The following is a 25,612-nucleotide window of genomic DNA, read 5'->3' as shown; positions in this document are numbered from 1 at the left end:
ATATCTGCCTTCTAACAAACAAAGAGCTCCGCGTGTGTTTACATACGGACATATGATTACAAGTATTGAATTACAGTTGAAATCTTCTCTGACACTCGTTTAGAGGTGAGGTGAGGTGAAATTGGGTTTAGCGTCGTGCTTGGAGAATATTTCGCTTCAATCTCAGCAGGTTCGTGGAAGTCACCTGGTGTTCCCGAGTCAAGTTCTAAACGAGTGTAACCGCCTCCGTGTTGTAGTGGTTAGAGCGTCCGCCCGGAGAGCGGAAGGTCGGGTTCGATCCCCGTCATACCAAAAAGACGTTAAAATATGGTACTTGATGGTCCCTGCCTGGCGCTCGGCGTTAATGGGTACAACAAGGACTGGTCGCCTCGAGTCAGTATAATGTGTCTGAGTGGGGTATTCATGCTTCACTGCTTCGTGGTATCTCCGTGGGCTAGCACTATAAAACCAGCTTAAGTCTGGGCTAGCACTATAAAACCAGCTTAAGTCTGCTAGTACAAGGAGCCGCACATACACATACACTCGCATGCACGTCGTGATATGAGCGAAATATTCTCAAGCACGATGTTAAACCTCACCTCACATTAATATTTTCATCAATAATCAGAATGGTATACATGTGTGGATACGGGGAGCTAGACAGGTGGTGATAGTAAAAGCAGTGAGCGAATATATGATTTGTCTTTTCTTCAGGCCACCATTCCACAACGGGATTGCATGCAACTTACTATAATTAGAAAACAAAAACTGCATCAACAATGTCCATCAGGATACTCTATTCAGAAATCAGAAGACATCTACGCATTCACAAGGGATTGACAGCTGTACCAGTAAGATACTATGAGGATATTCCTAAAGCATATCGCCCATATGGGAAAACAGGTGACGGAAACTATGGATCAACACTCGGAAAACAAACTGCTCTATATGTCAAACCAGTGCGAAAAACGATTCTCAGATTGGCCAAAACCATTCCCTTTACTGACAAGGACTCGGTCTTCAACATTGCCGACTATGGTGCAGCTGATGGTTCTACTGCCATGGCCATTTTCGGTGAGTTGCTGGCAACTCTGAAAGATCATCATGGTCCCAACACCCAGTTCCAGGTTATTCATGAAGACTTGGAAATGAATGATTTCAATTCCCTCTTCAAACGTATGTCAGGAATCATCCTGATCCACCGGCCCTACCTCCTGGAGATGGACAATGTCTATGTTCTTGCTTCAGGGACAAACTTCTACAAGCAGTGTGTACCTTCAAACTCAATGCATTTCATGATGTCAATGACGTTCTGTCCATTGGTTGTCAAGGACTTCAACCACCTTCAAGGGCTCGATTTACAAAGATGCCAAGAGTAGTAATTGAGGAGACGACTGCACTACACAAGCAAAGCCGAGTTGGACTGGGAGACCTTTTACTGAGAAGAAGTAGAGAACTGAAACGGGGAGGCTTACTTGTCGTAGGTACCTCCGCTGAATTTGAGGACAGAAACACTGGAGAAAATAAACTCCACTATGTATTCCTGTGGGACTACTGAATGGGGTATGGAAGGAATACAGTGAATCAGGTAAAATCTCCAAAGAAGAGTTCGTCAATACAAATATATCCACGTGTTGTCGCACCATGAAGGAGGTGAGAAAACCATTCGATGACAAAACGTCACCTGTTTCAAGGTCTGGATTAACCCTCTTGTCAGCTGAAGCTGTAGTGAACCGTGATGTATTTTACAACAATTGGAGAGAGAAGAAGGACAAAGAAGGAATTGATGAAATGGAGGAGTTTGCCAGGATGTATGTGTCTGCTCACAGGAACTGGGGCAACAGTACTTTCACGAATGGTCTCTCAGATTCCCGATCACTGGAGGAGAAGGAGCAGATAGTTGATGGGTTGTACGATGACGTGAAGGAACGTATTTCAAGGATGAACCCCGAAATATTCAAGGACGATTTGAAGTTTATATATCTCGTGATCAGAAAGGAATAGTCATCCCAGAAGAAAGGAAAATAGGGAACTCATGGAGTCATCTTAACAGGCAGACATGAATAACTGATGACAATGAAACATCATCTAATTTGGTGTGACTATTGGCTAAGAAAACTGTATGAAATAAGCCATTCCGACAGTTTGCTTAAAATGTCAGCGTTTTCATGCCGACGCCGCACAGCAGTAATGATTCCATGTGATGGCGGTTTCTGAGCAAACCAGACAGTCAAGTGATCGATTGATCAGGTTATCCAGTAATTAATTTTAATTGTCACTTTTGTCTGCAAGTGTATAGATTCCGCTGTAAAGAAAAAAAACCATTTCATTCATTGATTTACTCAATTATAACACGCAGCCATCAATAACTTTGGCATCTGAGCAATTATATTATTTGTGTTGTTGACGTCGTTTCTAAACGCCGCACTCAGCAATATTCTAGCTTCATAGCAGCGGTTTGTAATAATTGAGTCTGGATCGGACAATCCAGTGGTCAACATCATGAGCATAACTACCTAATCCCGTCAGTAGCATCTCACGTCAAGCAGGGGTTGCTGAAGACCAATTCTTAATCCTGATCTACACGGTTCACAGAGGAAAAGCTTGAACACCCCACCCAATTAGTCACCTCTCACGACCAGCATGGTCGACCACAAGACAACACTTAGGGTAGACATATCCCTTCTCAGAATCATAAGACGAAGTAATGAAACAAGTGCAGACTTGGAGCCGTCCTTAAGATCTTAAATACAATTGACATCAGATAGCCAAAAAAAAAGACCATTAATTGCTGTTTTTTTAAGTAATAATTAACGGTATACATTGCTTATGAAATATATATTCTACGATACATGTGCTTATAACTCTAACCAATTATCACTTGTAAACAATGTATCACAAAAATCATTGGGAGTAATATGAAGTAAATTTACAAAGACTTATGTAGTTATGTTCTTATTTCAATATATTTTACAAATGATAATCTGTGTCAAATGAATGAAGGAGCTACTAGTGTATACGGGCAGTACTCACGGGCTCAGCACCATCCCAGTGGCACAGTAAGCCAGAAGGATGTAACCCTCACTGAGAGGCATACATCTAGCTACGATATCCCATAATGAAGCCACGTATTGTCAATATTGATATGTAATGCTAGTCGACTATACGTGTGGTATTCCAACTGGCTGAGATCTGTATCCATCATTGTGGAATTTGCTGACTAGCATAGATTTAAACGGAAATATTGTTCTATTATATGTCATGATATTTCTCCCGTCACCTATTTCTATGAAATATTCATGTATTCTGCTACTATGCATTCGTTTTTCCAAAGTAAAATACATTCGCATATTTACACCAGCTACAGTACATCTCGTATTAGTCTAGTATGAACTTATCACATACTTCTAATTGAAACTGGTAATACCGTAATGTAATAACATGTCTCTCAGCACGTCACATGTTACTATGGAATACTCATTTATTCATTATACAAATGGTCACTATATGTTGATTTTTAATGAATCGGGTGTAAAATGATGGATTGTAGGTATTTTGGTAACTAATGAAATAGCATAGGTGTTATTCTAAAATAGATTCATAATGATGAATCACCTATCAACAATCAGCTACCATTATGAGGAAATTTATGAGTTTAGGGTATTTTGATCTTATAGTGAGGGTGTGTAATTAACTAAGGATAAACATGTCTGCCTGTGATTGAATCGATGCACGGGATAATGAGATAACCCTGTTACTGCTTGTGACAGAAAACGGAAGTCTCTCATGTGATAAAGATGTCCTCCGGTGCTAGCCCGTGTCTTGACAACATAGATAAACATTATCTAGTGTGCGTTCAAAACGAAAATGCATTGTATAAATGAGATAACCATGTGTGGAACAGACTTGCCTAGCAAGTTTCAATCGATATTTTAGGGTCTATTTTTAATCATTGTCAAACAGGTAGTTCTACATATTTTTTTCTCATTATTGACCGGACGGAAAAAACATAAATCAATTTTGATTGATAACCTGTCAGTATTGTCCCAATTATCTTGGTGTTCATCATCGATATATTTATTCACACATGGGGATGTGATATTGTACCTGAGATAAAGATTCCTCTAAGACTAAGTGGGAAACGGCAAGAATGAAAGGAGCAGGAGAACAGGTCGACAGAGCTGTAGTGAGTGAGTGCGTTTAGGTTTACGCCACACTTACCAATATTCCAGCTATATGGCGGCAGTCTGTAAATAATCGATTCTGGACCAGACAATCCAGTGACTAACAGCATGGGCATCAATCTGCGCAATTAGCAACATATGACATGTGTCAACCAAGTCAGCGAGGATGACCACCCGATCCCGTTAGTCGCCTCTTACGCCAAGCAAGGGTTACTGAAGGTCAATATTCTAGCCAGGAACTTCACGGGTGATTTTTAACAAGTTTATGATATTGTTTCAGCACTTCTGTAAAAGGCAGCCATGTGATCATGCTCACTCAAGACTTCCAAGTCAGCAATCATAAATATTCAGAAACTGATTCAAGGATACCAAAGCGAAGATGTTGTTTTTCGGGGGCTTTGACAAACAGTTTGAGAAGTCGAATGACCCAGAGTACATGCGACACGGGCCTAGTTTGATTTCTTACACACCCGTGGGTGAGAAACCCATGTGAGAAAACTGGTATCAAACATATATGTCAGATCGATTTCTAATCTCCGTGGTGATGACCTAGGGTCCTGATTAAAATTCATTGAAAAGTTCCTCGTGCTTTAATCAAACAGAAACCTCGTGCCAAACACCTTAACACCTTCCTGTTATTTTCCGACTGCAACATAAACAGGTATTTATACAATAAAACACAATTAGAATCAATATAACACGAATCTAATAATAATAATAATGTGTCCATTTATATAGCGCCAAACTCCACACTAGGTATGCTCATAGCGCTAACAATCAAGGCACAGCACATTATTACCCTGGATAACCCAAGCTGCCTGTTAGGCGCTAGAAGGTTATTTTCTAATTCCTGTTATTAAAACTTTTGACTCTAGTCATGAATTCAAATCGCTCGACCAATCAGCGATAACTGTGCAAACAATTATGTAAATATCGCCGTTATAGAGATAAAGACCGAGATTCTATTCGAATATTCAAAATGTACAACAATGATACTTTTACTGGAAAGATGCGATAAGTGTCATGCATCATCATACAAAAATATCCGACAAGAGAACTTAAGTGCTTGTCCATTGTGAGATCGATTTGCCTCGTGGTTTCTTTGATGAATTGACAAAGATGACATTTTTCACTGACAAACATTGTGATAATTTCGATAAAGATCCACTTCCAGCTCCGAGCTACCATGTGATTCCAATGTTATCTGATTCACTCATGACAATCACAACCAAAACACACTCACGGAAACAACGTACAACAGGGAACGTCAGCGAGGGTTCATGAGTGCAAATGGCGACACACGTCCTTTCGATTCAATCCAACACGTACAGGAACGGTTGATCTACACATAAGTTATTGCTTAAGAAATTGCTCCGACGCGGAATAATGCAAATTTCATGTCCCCTTAACATACAGGATGTAATCAACTCACAGTTCATAGTGGCAACACCGTAACATCAGTAACATTCCTAGTGGCAGTTTCTGGCTCGGGAAAACAGGAAGGCTGTGGCGAAGAAGAAGAGTAGATCCCCCATTGACAGTGAACGTAAGCTCAGCAAAGTCACATTCAAGCACACGGGTTACTCCTAATTACACACACTCAATAATTTTGGATCCGGTGGATGGGAGAACATTGAACATAAACTGGTACACTAGTACGGATCCCAATGTGCAGAGATATCCAAAACAATCTTCCGATGACGACAACCACCAAACGATAATGATGGCGTCACACGCTCAAATATGTTATGTTTTGCAAGAATTAAAATCATCCACACGTACATGGTGACGGTTTGTATTATCATGATCGCCTCCATGACGCGAAAAATGGGAAGAAACATTTTTTGTGTGGAGGGTGACCTTGGGGATGAGTAGTGATTAGGAAGCCAGTTGACGTCGTACATTCATAAACGTTGTTTTTTTGTATTATTGCGCAGCTACGATGAGAAAATATGAAAATTTAATCTATTCGACCATAAAATTGGTGCGATTTTATGGTGTGTAAGAAACAGATTACTGTACTCGTGTCTGTCAGATACCATTAATCTTACAACTCGTTGTTTCAAAATGTAACTTTCGCTCGTTAAGTACGTTTAGAAACAACTCGTTGTAAGATAAATGATATCTGACAGACACACTCGTTTAGTAATCTCTTTAGACACACCAGAAATTCCTTGAAATGTGTCACGTGCGTCGCTTGACACGTGACCTTCACCGAGCAAATATCAATTACTGATAGCGTGTGTCGCATGTCACGTTACTACTACGAGTTGACCTGGTGACGAACTGCTCCATGCACGGAAATATCATCTGGTGAATGTAAGTTCGCTTTTATAGTATGTTATTATGTTTCTAAAATGACAGTCTTACAGGTGATGGGCAGCTGGATGGGAACGGTACGCGAAGGTTTGAGCTTCATTTGTCGTTGTATCTAGTAAATATTAACCTGAGCCCCGAAAGTGAGCCAATAATCAGTATACCCCGACGCGCAGCCGAGGGCTCAGGTTAATATTTTACACATACGCCGAGGAATACGGCCAAGTAAATCGTTGAAACAAGGATTTCGCATTTTATATTTTAAAATTATATCGGTGTCTCTAAAGTTTAATACTTCTAAAATATATTCCGATTTTTCGTTTTCAAGAACACCACCCCACCCCACCCCCAAGCACAAATCTCCCTGCGCTTGCGTTTGGGCGACTGATTTTAGCTATTAGCGGAGACATGAAATAATATCAAATACATTTGAATGCCAGGACGTTGGTCTTATTAGATGGACAAAACCCATTCCATTGAGATTTGTAGAGACACGCTAAAGCTGATAACACAAAAATGTAAAACAGGACTAGACGAAGGAACATTGAACATTAAAACCACTTAATCGAAAACATGTGTAATGAATTGCACGAACGCAACTGAAACCGCGGGCTTTCACGGGCTTCTTTTGCAAGCCACTTTTTTGCAAACCAGACTCTGGAAGTTACAGGGGCGGATGCAGCTTTTTTGACAAAGGGTATGCACACTGTTGAGAAAAGGAGGGCTGCACACTTCTGTTTTCACCCGAGTTTCAATGGTCATTTAACAAACTTTCAGCTCAAAAGGGGTGGGGGTGGGGGGTGGGGTTGTGGTGGGGGTATATTTAGAAACACTGACGTCAGCTTAATATTTCAAAATGAATGTTCAGACAGCATTGTTCAGACAGTGCCCTAAAACGCAATTTCATTCCAAAATCTTGATATAATTGTTCTTGTTCTGATTAATAATCAGCATGTGTTGATAACAGGAGCCTGACAAGGGGGTGATAGTAAAACCTGTTGGTGAATATATGATTTGTTTTGTTATTTTTTTTTTCTACAGGCAATAATTCTACAACAGGATTGCAACGAATCTTTTTGAATAGAAAAACACTGCACCAACAATGTCCACCAGGATACTTTTTCCAACGATAAGAAGATGTCACTGGTTGAACAAGGGATTTGCAGCTGTCCCAGTGAGATACTATGGAGATATTCCACATAATATATCCCCCGTATGGAAAGACAGGTGACGGAAATCATGGATCAACACTCGAAAACAAAATGTTGGATACATCGAACCGGTACGAGAACAGATTCTCAGATTGGCCAAAACCATTCCCTTCACAGACAAGGACTCGGTCTTCAACATTACCGACTATGGTGCAGCTGATGGTTCTACTGCCATGGCCATTTTCGGTGAGTTGTTGGCAACTCTGAAAGATCATCATGGCCCCAAGACCCAGTTCCAGCCGATCTATGAAGACTTGAAGTGAATGATTTCAATTCCCTCTTCAAACGTATGTCAGGAATCATCCCTGATCCGCCGTCCTACCTCCTGAAATGGACAATGTCTATGTTCTTGCGTCAGGTACAAACTTCTACAAGCAGTGTGAACCTTCAAACTCTATCCATTTCATGATGTCAATGGCATCTGTCCATTGGCTGTCGAAGGCTCCTATCTTCAAAGACCCAATTTACAAAGATGCCAAGAGTAGTACTGAGGAGACGACTGCACTAAACAAGCTAGCCGAGTTGGACTGGAAGACCTTTTTACTGAGAAGAAGTAGGGAACTGAAACGGGGAGGCTTACTTGTCGTAGGTACCGTTGCTGAGTTTGAGGACAGAAACACTGGCGAAAATAGATACACTCTGTATTCCCTTGTGGGTCTACTGAATGGGGTATGGAAAGAATACAGTGAATCTGGTAAAATCTCCAAAGATGAGTTCGTCAATACAAATATATCCACGTGTTGTCGCACCATGAAGGAGATGAGAAAACCATTCGATGACAAAACGTCACCAGTTTCCAGGTCAGGATTAACCCTCTTGTCAGCTGAAGCTGTTGTGAACCCTGATGTATTTTACAACAATTGGAGAGAGAAGAAAGAGAATGAAGGAATTGATGATAGGGAGGAGTTTGCCAGGTTGTACGTTTCCGCTCACAGGAACTGGAGCAACAGCACCTTCATGAATGGTCTCTTAGACTCCCGATCACTGGAGGAGGAGGAGCAGATAGTTGATGGGCTGTACGACGAACGTATTTCAAAGATGAACCCCGAAATATTCAAGGACGATGTGAAGTTTATATATCTCGTAATCAGAAAGGAATAGTCATCTCAGAAGAAATGACGTGGAGGAAATCTTAACGGGCAGACATACCTTTCTGATAGCAATGAAACATCAACTAATTTGGTGTGACAATAGACTAAGGGAACTTCATGAAATAGACCCCTGAATATCAGTGTTGACATTTTTTTTCACTGAAAGGATAAACATGTCCTGCCTTATCGGTAGCACCCGCGATTCCCACAGTTGGCTTATAAAGTAAGCATTTACAGCGGACGCCGCCCTGGAGTAATGGTGCCATGTGACGGCAGCTCATAAGAAAATCAGACAGTGAAGTGTTCAATTGACCGGATCGAGTATCCAGTTATTAATTTTTAACTGACACATTTCTTTAGAGGTGCAGAGATTCTGCTGTGTAAGGTAAAGAACAAGTCTTGTATTCATTTCATTTGAACTTTAACACACCTATACATGTACCAATAACTTTGACATCTGATCAAGTGCAGTACTTTTCTTCTTGTCGATGTTTACCACCGCACTCAGCAATATACCAGCTATATGGCGGCGGCCTGTAAGTTATCGAGTCCGTACATGTACAAGACAATCAAGTGATCAACTTTATGATCCTTAATCAATGTGTTATGACATGTCTCAACCAAGTAAATGAACCTGACCTCACGACAAGCATGGGTTGATGAAGATCAATTCTAACCTGGATCTTCACGGGTCACAGAAGAATAGTACTTAACCTCATTCTGGCAATGTTTTATGCAGGTAATTGTAGGTAATTTTGCATTTTGCATCTGACCAATTTGATAATATTTGTTGGTGCTGTCGTTGTTTAACTATGTACTCCGCAATATTCCAGCCATATAGCGGTGGACTGTAAATAAATGAGTGTGGGCCAGACAATTCAGTGATCAACATTATGAGCATCAATCAACATAATTGGGATACGATGGCACGCAACCAAACAAAGAGCGTGACAACCCAATCCTGTTGACGCCTCTCACGACAAGCATCGGCAGCTGAAGACCAATTCTATTCCGGATCTTCACGGGTCACAGATGTAAAGCCAGGAGGAGGGGGGAGATGCATTGTCTCTTCCTGCCTTGTCAGGTGTGATGATGGAACTATCCACATGGGAAAAATATCGCAGCACCTGTGTTTTCCAACCCACACAGAGCCTTTTAAATCTGGAATCATAATTATATGATTTATATGATTTCTGTTCTCATAGCTCTCGACCGCCTCCATGGTGTTGTGGTTAGAGCGTCCGCCCGGAGTGCGGAAGGTCGCGGGTTCGATCCCCGACCGCGTCATACCAAAAGACGTTAAAATATGGTACTTGTTGGTCCCTGCCTGACGCTCGGCATTAATGGGTAAAACAAGGACTGGTCGGCTCGGAGTCAGTATAATGTGTCTGAGTGGGGTATTCATGCTTCACTGCAGCATGTTATCTCCGTGGGCTAGCACTATAAAACCAGCTTAAGCCGCACATACACACACACACGCATGCACGTCGTCATATGAGCGAAATATTCTCAAATACGACGTTAAAACCCAATTTCACCTCACCTCACCTCTCACAGCTCGCTAACCTTGATAATCAATTAATAGAGCGTTAACTCACCTGACCCATACTCTCATTGCTAAGAACGTTATCAATTGATAATCCAACCGTCTCCGGAGGTATGGGAGTGCTATTATTGACATAGGCAGTGGTAGTGGAGGTATGACAGTGCTATTATTGTAATAGGCAGTGGTAGTGGAGGTATGACAGTGCCATTATTGTCATAGGCAGTGGTAGTGGAGGTATGACAGTGCTATTATTGTCATAGGCAGTGGTAGTGGAGGTATGACAGTGCTATTATTGTCATAGGCAGTGGTAGTGGAGGTATGGTAGTGGAGGCATGGTAGTGGAGGTATGCTGTTATTGTCATAGGCAGCGGTAGTGGAGGTATGACAGTGCCATTATTGACATAGGACAGTGGTAGTGGAGGTATGACAGTGGTAGTGGAGGTATGACAGTGCTATTATTGTCATAGGCATGCGGTAGTCATAGGCAGTGGTAGTGGAGGTACAGCGGTACTGGAGGTATGGGAGTGCTGACAGTTATTATTGTCATAGGCAGTGGTAGTGGAGGGAGGTATGACAGTGCTGTTATTGTAATAGGCAGTGGTAGTGGAGGTATGACAGTGCTGTTATTGTCATAGGCAGTGGTAGTGGAGGAATGGGAGTGTTATCATTGTGAGGGTATTATTATTATCACAAGGAGTGGTGGTTGGAGGTATGGTAGCGAGTCTGTTATTGTCATTATGAGACTGGACCTGTTTGATGAACTATTGCAACCCTGATGAATTAACGTGGGTTGGCTTGTCTCTGGTACTGAAAAGTACCATGTGAGTATCGTGCTCTCTCCCTTAGTATGAAACTTAACGTACAAAATGGAATAACAATGCAATATAATTTACGATTTAAAGATAATATATTTAATGTTTTAGCAGATAAAGACCATGAGACCTGTGGTGTATTTTCTGGTGTTGGTGGGCGTGCTGACACCTGCCTCAGTCGGAGTGCCCTTCGCAAATGACGCTGACGACAGGCAAGGACGTACGTACTTACGCCTGTTTCACAATACATGCATTGCACTCACTCACTCACTCAAAATTCACTCAAGCTCTCCCACCAGCCCACTAACTCACTCACTCAAATCTCACTCACCACTCACTCACTTACTCACTCACCCACTCACTCAGTCACTCACTTACTCATCCCCTCCCTCCCTCACTCACTCACCCACCCACCGACCCACTCACTCACTCACCCACTCACTCACTCGCTCCCACACTCCCTCACTCACTCACCCACTCACTAGTACATGTTACATACAGAGAAGGAAGGACCCATGAAGAGAATTAGTTTTGAGTAACCCATGCTTGACGTAAGAGGCGACTAATGGTGTCGGGTGGTCAGGTTCGTTGACTTGGTGGACACATGTCATCATGTTGCAATTGCGTTGATCGATGCTCATTCTGTTGATCACTGGATTGTCTCGTCCAGACTCGATTATTTAGAGACCTCTGCCACATAGCTGAAAGATTGCTAAAGATTGCTAAACAGCAAACCAAACCAAATATCAGATCAAAACGTCATGCAATCGATTTCAGATTCATTGTAATATGTATCATATTTGTGTTTTCAGACGCAGAGCACTCCAGACAGAAACGAGCTGTTTTAACTGCTATTAAGGAAGTTGTCTGCGGCGCCTACACGGCTGTTAAGGAATGTACCGGAGATGGTTGGTGTTTGTGACTTTTTGGATATTGTCTGCAGTGCCATCTCACATTCAAGTACCGCTGTGTCGCTGTTGTGTGGCACAAACGTGGACAAATATGAAAGTACCGTTATGGATGATTATCGACACAGCAGTCACTGAACTCAGAGAGATGCTGAAAGATTTATCATGAAACTTAATAATAATAATAGGCCATTTATATAGCGCCTTTCCACGTCGCAGGGATATGCTCAAAGCGCTTCCTGAGCTCAAGTTAAAACTATATACAGTTGGCAGGTACGTATTATTGGAAGTCACTTGTAGCGAAGAAATAGATGAGTCTTTAGTCGTGTTTTGAATGTACTTAGGGAAGGAGATGATTTTAACTCGATAGGGAAAGAGGACTTGGAGAGGACATTGAACATCTGCCCAAATCATTCTGGGAGAAATTGGCCAATTTCTTCAAAAATATCTGGAGAAGAATCTGAGGGTGGTTTTCTGGGTAGTTTTCATGATAAATACCCGATTTTGATGTAACCTTGAATTTTGTTAGTTTGCATCTCGATGTAGAACACTGTTGTTATGTTTGAGTGATTGAGTGAGATTGGTTTTACGCCGCTTTTAGCAATCACGGTGGGAGACTACCAGTAATGGGCTTTACATATTGTGCCAATGTGGGGAATCGAATACGGGTCTTCATCGTGACGAGTGAACGCTTTAACCACTTGAATGCCCTACTGACCCTGTTGCGCTTGTGTTGATGGAGCTATTTTGGTGTAGTTTTATTTTCAAATTAAAGTGGTATGTTAGAATGATATTCTTACGATTGAAAAATCAAAGGGAACGTCCAGATTTGTAAACTATATATTTTAATAACTTTTGAAAATAATTCGTATCATTCTTCCTACATCTCGTGGTGGCAGATACCTGTGTGTTGGTGGTTTTATGTACCATGTGAATAAGAGAAAGAGAGATTGGATATCTTGGAAGTGCACAGAAAAGAACTGTAACTCCACTGCGTCAACCGTCAATGACATAGTGACGAAGGTGAAAGGCGTCCATAGTCATCCCAATGTCGAAGTAGACATGAAGGTAAGCATTTTCTCAATGCCGAATATCAATTTGTTACAAAGAAAAATATAAATGTAAAATAAATATATCTGTTCCGAAACATGTTTTGCATAATTTACATTTGATATTTGTTCACAGGTGAAGGAAACCCTTGATAACTTGAAAGTGAAAGCAGCATCCACTCTCGCCCCGATGCCTTCCTTTTATGAAGAAGAAATAGGCAGTTTAAGAAAAGGTTCCTGGACTGATGACACCAAAGCCCTAGTTTCATGAATGCCAACATTTGATAGTAGCAGGAACCTCCTCTACCGTGCCAGAAGAGCCGTCCTGCCTCGACTTCCCAGCAGACGAGACGACCATGTCATCCCAGAAGATTTCCAGAAGACCGAATCTGGTGAGGATTTCCTCCTGGTAGACGATGGAACTGCCAAGCGCATCCTCGGCTTTACCACATCCGACAACCTTCATCATCTAAGTGCGGCTGAGACGATCTTTTGCGATGGAACATTCTACGTGACACCTGGCATTTTTCACCAACTGTACACGATCCATGCCATGATTGATGGACACATGTTTCCCCTGGTGTTTTTCTTTTACCAGATAAGAGAGAGGAAACATACACGAGAATGTTTAGACTTTTGTGCGATGCCTGCGCGACGAGGGGCTATTTGATGGAACCGCAAAAGATTCCGGTAATCCTATCCTATAATAGATTTGTGAAAAATTCTAACAATTTCTACATAGCAGTTGAGTGTTGTAAAGTGCTTATTTATAAAATGAGGGTGACCTCCATAGACCACAGTGGAACCACCATGATTCTGATGGCCCGCGCACCAACAACCATTCAGAAGATTGGTGGGGAAGGCGCACCCCAATATCTTTGAAATGATTAAGTTTCTTGCAAAGGAGCAGCACACTGGAAGTCCGCCTGTTGCAGTTCGGCGGTGGACAAAACGTCCCTTCAAGAAAAAGAAGAACAGGGATTTGGAACGTCGCCTGGACGTCCTAAAACATGATCTTAGGAATGGCCTCATCAACACCAGAGATTTTGCAGATGCTGCATCTCACCTGCTTCATGTGGGATGATTTCGAATCAGAAATGAAATGGACGAAATATAATACTTTTCTCCTGTTGTCTGTGCTTTCAACTGCATAATCCGGATTATCACCTTGTGTAAACACTGGATTATCTCTGTCTTTTTTAAACCCCTGTTGATTGGTATAATGTCAAATGGACAGGACGTCGGCCTTTTTCCTTACCTGAACCATGACATGTCACCCAAAGGTCGACGTCCTTTACAGACCGCCGCCATACAGCTGGAACATTGCTGAGCGTTGCGTCAACCAACCATTATGTCTCGAGATATGTTAACACAGTGCGCCATCTCAAATTTAATTGCGTGACATTTGGCACACTGTTTGCGGCTTAGATTATCAGTGTCCTTGGTATGTAAACCCGACTCTTTTTGGGACACATAACGAAAGTTTGTCAGTGGTGAATGTCTCCTTTCCATCAATTTCGATTCGGGAAAACCCATATTAACGGATGTCAGTGTTCTCACCAATATGTCACAGACTTCGCTGTACACGCAGATGTTCATACACTGATTAAAGGAGAAATTAGACGCACAAGATGGAGTTTCTTTTCGGGAAATCGACAAACAGTTTGACACGTTTAATGCTGGAGTGTACATTCGACACGGGCATATTGTCACAGATAAAGGTGTAACTCGTTGACATGAAAATTGTATATGGCATTCTAAAATCTTTTTATACGTTTAATCCACTTCCTTATGATTTATTTTTTAAGATATTTGATACAAAAATTAGTCCGATTCTTTTAAATGGAGCTGAAATATGAGGAGTTGATAACTTCAAAGAAGTCGAAGTTGTACATATGTTTTGTTGTAAACGGTTTTTAAATGTCAAACAGTCGACTTCGAACCATGTAGTTAGGGGAGACTGTGGCCGTTATCCAATGTATATATGTATATATAAAAAGTTGTTAAATATTGGTGTAAAATATGTAAAATACACGCTTTCAGATTTGTAAAGAAATGTTATAACATGTTAGTTTTAGACTCTGTAAATGGTAAAACAAACTAGGCATCAACAAATAAGAATATTCTTTACTCTCTTGGATTTGTGGGAAGAGCAGCAAAATTTATGTAATGTCGATAAATTCATATCAGAATTTGTTTTTAGATTAAGAGCAAGTTATGAACAAGAATGGCACACATAGCTTTACAATAGTCCTAAATTTTCACTTTATTCTTGTTTTAAAATCTCATTTAATGTTGAATTTTACATAAAAGATTTATCAATTTCAAAATTCAGATCGGCCTTGCTAAATTCAGATGTTCTTCACACTGCCTGCAAATTGAAACCGGTCGATATATTAATCAACCCAGATCAAATAGATTATGTTTTGTATGTAAAGATAACTTTATTGAAAATGAATTTAATTTTATTTTGGTATGTAATTGTTATCAAAATCTGAGATGTTTGTATTTACCACATAACTTTTATTCGAATCCCACTATTCATAAGTTTAATATGCTCATGTCAACTGGCAATCTATATATTGTAAAAAAACTAGCTATTTATAAACACAATGCAATGAAACTTAGAGATTCACTTCTATGCCAATGATATCATATTTCCTTTTGTATACTTTGTAAATTAACTTATTGTCTTCTGAACTATATTTGCACATATGTACTGCTCTGAAATCCTGAAGTGTAGCCTGGGCCTATGGCCTCCACTACAAAGAAAATAAAGATTGATTGGACATGTGTGTAACGTGACTCAAACTGCGCAGGTATCCATTACTAATAGCATCTGCTGCATATGGCGTAACTTGAGTAGACTTGAGCTGGTGACGAACTGCTACATGCACGGAAATATCGTCTGGTGAATGTAAGTACGCTTTTAATCTATATTATTGATTATGTTTCTAAAACAACAACAATTGCAGCTGGTGTGAATTTGCATGGGAACAGTATGTGAAGGTTTGAGCTTTATTTGCAGTTGTATATGAATGCATACCTGAGACATTCAGTAATTCTTTCTTTTCGCATAGTTACACTGGAATGTTTCATACCAATACCGCGTGTTTTTAATCGTAGAATATGTGTTATTTTAAAGTATGGCTAATTTGGACTATAAACGTAAATGGCCGAAGGGATGGTGTAAACCCAGCAAGGGTCCATGCAGGTTGCAAAGGTATTGTATGTCTCGATGGTCCCTAGTATGGTGATCTACCTTAAGTTGTTGGCGATCTATAGCAACTTTTGGTATTCTATTGTCTTTCATATGTAATCTATTTTAGATGTTCATACCAGTTTTACAATTATATCTGTGATATTCTAGTTATCTTTACTGTCCTTCGCCGACATGTTTTATAATGATTATTATGACATTATAACTTTAATAGTCACAATATGGCTGGAATATTGCCGATGTGTCTTAAAATCTTAACTCGCTCACTCACTCACTCCATAGTTACATTGCCGACAGTGAGTTCAGTTATTGAACATCAAAAACAGATGTTTCCACAATATTTGGTCTAACTGGGGAGCTACGTTTATGAACACACGCACAGTCTATCCATACAATTTTGTTTAGATGAACGCATAGTTCATCAATTCAGAATTTCACTGTTGAGAATAACCACTACTGACAAAGAAAGGCCATATGTACAGCTGTTTATCTGCCTTCTAACAAACAAAGAGCTCCGCGTGTGTTTACACACGGACATATGAACACTGTTGCCACCAGACACTCACCATGTAGTCACAATTGTGTAAGTGTAAACTCGTTACAAAATTGATAACAATGTTATTGTTTTCCAAGTCCAGGAGATATATAAAACAGGTAGAATACAACTCCAAACTGTTTCGTTGAGCTAGAATTGAGGCAGTGTTGAGTCTGAACCATCATGTCAATCACATACTGTGCGGTACCACTGCTGACTGACACCAAACTGTTTGGCTCGTACTGAAATCTTAAGTGCTGATTAAGATAATGAAATTGTGTGACGGAAGCTTTAATGGCATACAGCCATCTCTGTATATTAATATACACAATGGTATTCTGATCACGTGATTGTCATTTTATGCCTTAGCAGCTTGTTCTGATGGTAAATTTGATTGAATTTCAGCTAGGGGTTTAGATGGGTCTTGGATTAACAAAGTTAATTGCGTCATGTGCTGTTAAAATGTTAAATATTGTTTACACAGGTATAACTACTTTGCATTGGTCAGCATACTATTATGGTAAGGATCAGGCGTACACGTGCATGCTCTGCTTAACATCGTTAAAATATGCAAAGAGACAGTATATGGCGCTTTCCAATGGGCAATCGAGCGCGAAAAGTGTGTATGGGTATTGGATTACGTTTCCTCCAGTTGAAATCTTTCTGACACTCGTTTAGAGGTGAGGTGAGGTGAAATTGGGTTTAACGTCGTGCTTGAGAATATTTCGCTCATATGACGACGTGCATGCGAGTGTATGGGTATGTGCGGCTCCTTGTACTAGCCCAGACTGAAGAAGGTTTTATAGTGATAGCTCACTGAGACATCATGCCGCAGTGCATGACATATTATACTGACTCCGAGCCGACCAGTCCTTGTTGTACCCATTAATGCTGAGCGCCAGGCAGGGACCATCAAGTACCATATTTAATGTCTTTTGGTATGACGCGGTCGGGGATCGAACCCGCGACCTTCTGCTCTCTGGGCTGATGCTCTAACCACTACACCACGGAGGCACTTGACTCGGGAACACCAGGTGACTTCACACGAACCTGCTGAGATTGGCAGTTGCCCAACACACGCCAAGGTGCATGGTACATGTACATGTTTCTTGTGTGCACACAGCAGAAACATGAGTTGTGTCCCTTGCGTAAGGGAGTTAGCACTGTAATGAAGTGACATAGAGTGCTCCTTGTTCAGGTGTTATCAGATTGCAATACATATTTGCTTGAGTCGACATAAAGTGTAAACAGTTGACCAAATCTTAGCCGTGCGTTGCAAATGCCTGTATTGTTCAAACTGTTTGTCAATCATAGAAATTCAACTTTGACTGTGATGCTGTTAATCAGTTTAATATTTAAAATGAATGTTTTCATCAATCAGTGCCCCTAAACGCAATTTTGAGGCCCATTTCTAGTGTCCCCCGCCGTGATGTTGCTGGAATAATGCTAAAAGCGGCGTAAATCAAATTCAGTCAAGCAGTCAGTCTTGTTGTTTTTAATCATAATATTCTCATCGACCGCCTCCATGGTGTAGTGGTTAGAGCGTCCGCCCGGAGAGCGGAACGTCGCGGGTTCGATCGCGTCATACCAAAAGACGTTAAAATATGGTACTTGATAGTCCCTGCCTGGCGCTCGGCATTAATGAGTTCAACAAGGACTGGTCCGCTCGGAGTCAGTATAATGTGTCTGAGTGGGGTATTCATGCTTCACTGCGGCATGGTATCTCCGTTGGGCTAGCACTATAAAACCAGCTTCAGTCTGGGCTAGTACAAGGAGCCGCACATACCCATACACACGCATGCACGTCGCCATATGAGCGAAATATTCTCAAGCACGACGGTAAACCTCACCTCACATTAATATACTCATCAATAATCAGAATGGTATAAATGTGTTGATACGTGGAGCTAGAGAGGTGGTGATAGTAAAACCAGTGAGTGAATATATGATTTGTCTTTTCTTCAGGCCACCATTCCACAACAGGATTGCATGCGACCTCTATAATTAGAAAACAAAAACTGCATCAACTGCATGTCCACCAGGATACTCTATTCAGAAATCAGAAGACATCTACGCATTCACAAGGGATTGACAGCTGTACCAGTGAGATACTATGAAGATATTCCTAAAGCATATCGCCCATATGGGAAAACAGGTGACGGAAATTATGGATCAACACTCGGAAAACAAAATGTTCTAAATGTCGAACCAGTGCGAGAAACGATTCTCAGATTAACCAAAACCATTCCCTTCACTGACAAGGACTCGGTCTTCAACATTGCCGACTACGGTGCAGCTGATGGTTCTACTTCCATGGCTTTGTTCCGTGAGTTGTTGGTAACTCTGAAAGATCATCATGGTCCCAACACCCAGTTCCAGGTTATTTATGAAGACTTGGAAATAAATGATTTCAATTCCCTTCAAACGTATGTCAGGAATCATCCCCGATCCGCCGTCCTACCTCCTGAAATGGACAATGTCTATGTTCTTGCTTCAGGGACAAACTTCTACAAGCAGTGTGTACCTACAAACTCAATGCATTTCATGATGTCAATGACGTCTGTCCATTGGTTGTCAAGGACTTCAACCACCTTCAAGGACTCGATTTTCAAAGATGCCAAGAGTAGTACTGAGGAGACGGCTGCACTACACAAGCAAGCGGAGTTGGACTGGAAGACCTTTTTACTGAGAAGAAGTAGAGAACTGAAACGAGGAGGCTTACTTGTCGTAGGTACCTGCGCTGAGTTCGAAGGCAAAAACACTGGAGAAAATAGATACACTCAGTATTCCATGGTTGGACAACTGAATGATGTATGGAAGAAATACAGTGAATCTGGTAAAATCTCCAAAGATGAGTTCGTCAATACAAACATATCCGCTTGTTATCGCACCATGAAGGAGTTGAGAAAACCATTCGATGACAAAACGTCACCAGTTTCCAGGTCTGGATTAACCCTCTTGTCAGCTGAAGCTGTTGTGAACCCTGACGTATTTTACAACAATTGGAGAGAGAAGAAGGACAAAGAAGGAATTGATGAAAGGGAGGAGTTTGCCAGGATGTACGTGTCTGCTCACAGGAACTGGAGCAACAGTACTTTCATGAATGGTCTCTCAGATTCCCGATCACTGGAGGAGAGGGGCAGATAGTTGATGGAGTGTACGACGATGTGAAGAAACGTTTTTCAAGGATGAACCCCGAAATATTCAAGGACGATGGCAAGTTTATATATATCGTGGTCAGGAAGGAATAGTCATCTCAGAAGAAAGGAAAATAGGGAAGACATGGAGTCATCTTAACAGGCAGACATGAATAACTGATAACAATGAAACATCAACTAATTTGGTGTGACTATTGGCTAAGAGAACTGTATGAAATAGGCCATTCCTACAGTTTGCTTAAAACTTAAGCGTTTACATGCCGACGCCGCACAACAGTAATGATTTCATGTGATGGCAGTTTCTGAGCAAACCAGACAGTCAAGTGATCGATTGATCAGGTTATCCAGTAATTAATTTTAATTGTTACTTTTGTCTGCAAGTGTATAGATTCCGCTGTAAAGAAAAACAACATTTTATTCATTGATTTACTCAATGATAACACACAGCCATCAATAACTTTGGCATCTGAGCAATTGTATTATTTGTGTTGTTGACGTCGTTTCTAAACGCCGCACTCAGCAATATTCTAGCTTCATAGCAGCGGTTTGTAAATAATTGAGTCTGGATCGGACAATCCAGTGGTCAACATCTTGAGCATAACTACCTAATCCCGTCAGTAGCATCTCACGTCAAGCAGGTGTTGCTGAAGACCAATTCTAATCCAGATCTACATGGGTCACAGGGGAAAAGCTTGTACGCCCTACCCAATTAGTCACCTCTCACGACTAGCATGGTCGACCACGAGACAACACTTAGGGTAGACACATCCCTTCTCAGAATCATAAGACGAAGTAATGAAAGAAGAGCAGCCTTGGAACCATCCTTAAGATCTTAAATACAATTGACATCAGATAGCCAAAAAACCCACCATTAATTGCTGTTTAAGTAAAAATTAACAGTATACATTGCTTATGAAATATATATTCTACGATACATGTGCTTATAACTCTAACCAATTATCACTTGTAAACAATGTATCACAAACATCATTGGGACTAATATGAAGTAAATTTACAAAGACAAATGTACTTATGTTATTATTTCAATATATTTTACGAATAATAATCTGTATAAAATGAATGAAGGAGCTACTAGTGTATACGGGCAGTACTGACAGCACCATCCCATTTGCACAGTAAGGCTGAGGCTGTCAATCTCACTGAGAGGCATACATCTAGCTACGACATCCCATAATGAAGCCACGTATTGTCCATATCTTTATGTAATGCTAGTATGATTGCTTCATTACCAACGAAGCATCATCGAACAAAAATTAGTTAGCGTCATTTTTCAGATTTTCCTATCCAGGTCGTTAGTGTAGATATGAATAACATGATGCAACTTGCTACTTTAAAGTGATGACTAATATATCATGAACATAAACTTCCCGGAGTCTTCAAAAAATATATTCAGTCATGGCTTTTCAGTTAGTGAAGTGGGTTTTCTAAGAATTAAACACGTTTTCAGGCCCTGACAACTACTACGATATGTTCCATTGTCAAGTATTTCAAAGACTAAAGCAGTAGTTCCAAAATCGTTTATGTTCGATTATGAGAAAATGTGATCGATTGCTTGGTCGTTTGGTCACTGCGACCAATCTTCGATTATTTCAATTAATCGGAACACCACTAAATGCTAGTCGACTGTACGAGTGGTATGCCAACTGGCTGAAATCTGCTTCCATCATTGTGGAATTTGCTGATTAGCATAGATTTAAACGGAAATATTGTTCTATTATATGTCATGATATTTCTCCCGTCACCTATTTCTATGAAATACTCATGTATTCTGCTACTATGCATTCTATTTTCCAAAGTAAAATACATACGCATATTTACACCAGCTACAGTACATTCGTATTAGTCTAGTATGAACTTATCACATACTTCTAATTAAAACTGGTAATACCGTAATGAAAGATCTATGTATCTCAGCACGTCACAGGTTACTATGAAATACTCATTAATCATTATACAAATGATCACTATATGTTGTTTTTAATGAATCGGGTGTAAAATGACGTATTGTAGGTATTTTGGTAACTAATGAAATAGTAGAGGAGTAGTATACACAATGGGGCTACGGGACCAGGTCCCCAAAAGGGCTCAATTTTTACTTTGGATGCAATGCTGAATATCAAGTTAAGTGTATCAAACTGTTTTAAAAATATTTGTCGAGTTCACTGAAAAAGTGATAATATGTATGTCAAATTTATATCCTGGTAATAGAGAACTTATTGAGATATTTATTCTTTACATAAGGCCAACATTTTTAAGAGTAAAACCTGTCTACGATGAACAGTAAAAACTCTAGAGTATCACAGATATGAATATAAAACTAGCATGTAAAACCAAAACATGCAAGAAGACAATACAATATAAACTCAGGCTATAGACCACCGACAACTAAAGGGCGATCGCCATACTAGGGTTCATGGGGACGTACAGTACATTTGCTTCCTGCATGGACCCAAGCTGGATTTACACCATCCTTCAGCCGTTAGCAGCGAAGATTGATCTAGCCAAAGAGTGAAAAAGACACTTATTCTACGATTAAATATAGTGGAGAATTTGAATTTACTTTGAATGTTTGTGGACTTAGGTACCCTCTCAGGAGGGCAATACTTTTACAGTACTTTAAACCTATTTGAGGATACAGCCACTAACAATCTGAGTTACTAATTAACACTTCCAATCATAAAATATTTACCTATTTACAAATCATTTAACAAATCTAATTGTTTTAAAAATGCAATAATTAAATGAGAACTGATGTGGTATGACTTGGTCGATGTAGCAAACCACTGTGATGCCGCCTCCTCTCCCTGGGCCAAGGTTCTGGAACATCACAGGACCCACTCTCTAGTTCAGGCCTATACCACCACATACCATGGTGCTTGCACCTCCCCGTGAGTCTCTTTCCATAACACATTGGTCTGAGTAATGCTGGCCACGTCGTCGCCATATTCTTGTTCTGCCATCTGCAGTTGATACGCACTACCGACTGTCATCTGTGAACAGAACAGTTCTCCATTGCCTGTATCGCCAGCTTTAGTGTTGTAGGGCAAACTGTAGACGTTCACGCCGATGACGAGGGATGAGGATAGGTCCACGGTAAGATCTACGTCAATGGAGGTTCCCGCTGTTAAGACGTCGGCGTACTGTATCAGTACTGATTGGTCTTCCGTGTGTTCCCACTGTCTCCGTGCTGTTTCGGATGCCTGCATGAAGGGATTATGTACATGCTGTCGCACAACATGGCGGTCTTGTCGTTTGGTCAACCTTGGTCTGTCAGTACGGGGGCGATCATTTGTGGTGTTGGTGGCCCGGAAACGTTGCTGCAGCCTGTAGATGGTCCGCACGTTGACCTGGAAGTGATTGGTAACGGCTTGTGCAGAGTGGCCAGCTTTAAGTCTTCCTAGCGCCTGGTTCCCTGAGCTGTCGTGTGAAGGGGCATCCTGCTTACGTTGTAATGTGAATGTTTCAACCAGGTTTGGGGGTACATTTTATAGGGCTGGTCCTTGTGAACAGCACGTGCAGCATGAGTTCCATGAAAAACATGGAGAACACTGTACCATCTCCGAGATCAGGTTGCGTTTTGAAACCATGTCCTGGGTTCCATTCTGAGTTTGGGAAGGAATGTCTTTGCTCAGGTAAAGTTGGAGATGTTTAAAACATTAAATGAGTTTACAGTTATCCGTTTCTGCGAAGGAAAATTCCAAACTTTGCTGCTTAGTATATCACGTATCATTTTGTTATTGTATTGGTGATTGTCTTTCGTTTAGTTGTGTTTATATTGTCTCTTCTCTTGTTTTGCTATATATCCTTTTTCGTGATGCAAATGCAAATTTTGTATTGCTAATTATCAGTTGAAGGCCCAGTCTTTCCAGAGCAGGTTCTATGAACGACAGCTGCATCGTATAAGTTTGTCGACAGCATGTAAAAAGATTAATGGTACATCGTATTCATATATGTTGACAGTTCTTATATAAGATGGACAGTCCATCATAATATGTTGACAGCATCAACAGAAGATGACAGTAGGGGTATACGATAAACGGATACATGAGCATTAACAAGCTATGTTTAGGAATACTCGGAAGTTATATAAAGAAATATGTTTATTAAACCAGCAATAAATGACAGGAATATAAATATATTAGCACAAACATTCAGAGGAAAAGGTAAGCCACTCCTAGCAACGCCTGATGAACAGTTTTGACTGAAAGTAATCAACACACGTTGTCAGGTGGATGCTTTAATCAACCTGTATTGTTACAGACATCTTGCCAGTGTTACTTGGCAGGGAGACAGACCAGTTAGCATAACGTTTCAGAGCGACTTTCCAGATGTGGATGAGGTACAGTATCTAACACATGTATCTACAATTCTATATTCGCATATGTACTGTGGGGCCACAGGCCTAGCATACAAAGCAGAAGCTGGAAACAACGTAATGTACTGTCTAGTGAACACTGCATGATAAACATTGAAAAGTTTCATAGGACATTAAAATAAGATGAACATATTAAGGATACGAATTCTTGGAATGTTTGCTTAAACTAAAAAAGCCTTTTTCAGATATTTTCTTTTTAAATCATTATATTTACAGCAGACAAACAAGTGCTAAGCATATTCAACTGCATTTAAAATACATTGTGCACATGGTTTCCTTTCACAGTGTGATGGTTTCCTAATTCCATCAATAATCTATGTGTACTGTAATGAAGTTGTAATACAGCTACTTTATATGTTCAACGATATACTTCAAAAGGGTATGTCTCTGCACACATGTGAAATTTAAAGTTTATAGTAATTACACTTAACAAGAGAGTCTAAGATAGAAAGGATTCTTTTTGCAAATACATGTCGTTTTGAGTTGGATGGTCAGGAACACAGTGATGCCATGCATATCTGCACATTACTTTGATAAACATTTGTCATTGTAGACTCAATTCTGCGCGCCATGGCTTTCATATAATAACATAATATATAACAACATATAACAAATTGCAATAATTTCTTGGCAAGTTATTACATGTCATCTTTAATATTTCCTTCGGATATTTAAGAATTATTGCATAACGAAAAAATATATAGGGACTCTCCCACATTAACCGTAAATTATGACATTTCAGTGAGTGACTGAGTGAGTTAAGATTTATCGTCACATCGGCAATATTTCAGCCATATCGTGACGAGATAACGTTTTGCAGCAATAAAAAAAATATTAAATATATTTCAAGGTTATAAAATCTGTTTCGTGACAACACAATATAAAAATACGGGCTATAGATAGCCAACAACCGACGGTAGATCACCATACTAGCTATATAGGGACCATGGGGACTTACAGTACCTTTGCTACCCGCATGGACTCGAGACGGATTGATATTATGCCTTCAGCAGCTGCTGATTGTATGACAATTGAGCAAAAATGCTACCTTTTAAAAGGTTAGCAAGTTTAAATGTACTCTGAGTCCCTCTAGACTTACGGGCGTATAACATTTGAAGTATATGGTGAGGTGAGGTGAAACTGGGTTAACGTCGTGCTTGAGAATATTTCGCTCATATGACGACGTGCATGCGTGTGTATGTGTATG

General features: G+C 40.4%; 1 protein-coding gene across 1 annotated transcript; it reads left to right on the top strand.

The window, feature by feature from the left end:
• The first annotated feature begins 8,020 nt into the window (after positions 1 to 8,020).
• Positions 8,021 to 20,236, top strand: LOC124268028 (anthranilate O-methyltransferase 3-like). Its single transcript, XM_046703032.1, has 3 exons — positions 8,021 to 8,688; positions 18,731 to 18,734; positions 19,995 to 20,236. Exons 1-3 carry the CDS (start codon positions 8,021 to 8,023, stop codon positions 20,100 to 20,102), a joined length of 780 nt encoding a protein of 259 aa, XP_046558988.1. The 3' UTR covers positions 20,103 to 20,236.
• The last annotated feature ends 5,376 nt before the right edge of the window (positions 20,237 to 25,612 follow it).

The sequence above is a fragment of the Haliotis rubra genome, unplaced genomic scaffold, assembly GCF_003918875.1.
Source record: "Haliotis rubra isolate DU_JTF1 unplaced genomic scaffold, ASM391887v1 Scf1356, whole genome shotgun sequence".
NCBI classification, from domain to species: domain Eukaryota; kingdom Metazoa; phylum Mollusca; class Gastropoda; order Lepetellida; family Haliotidae; genus Haliotis; species Haliotis rubra.
Note: the sequence above shows the minus strand (reverse complement) of the source record. Positions and strands in the feature narration are given on the sequence as shown.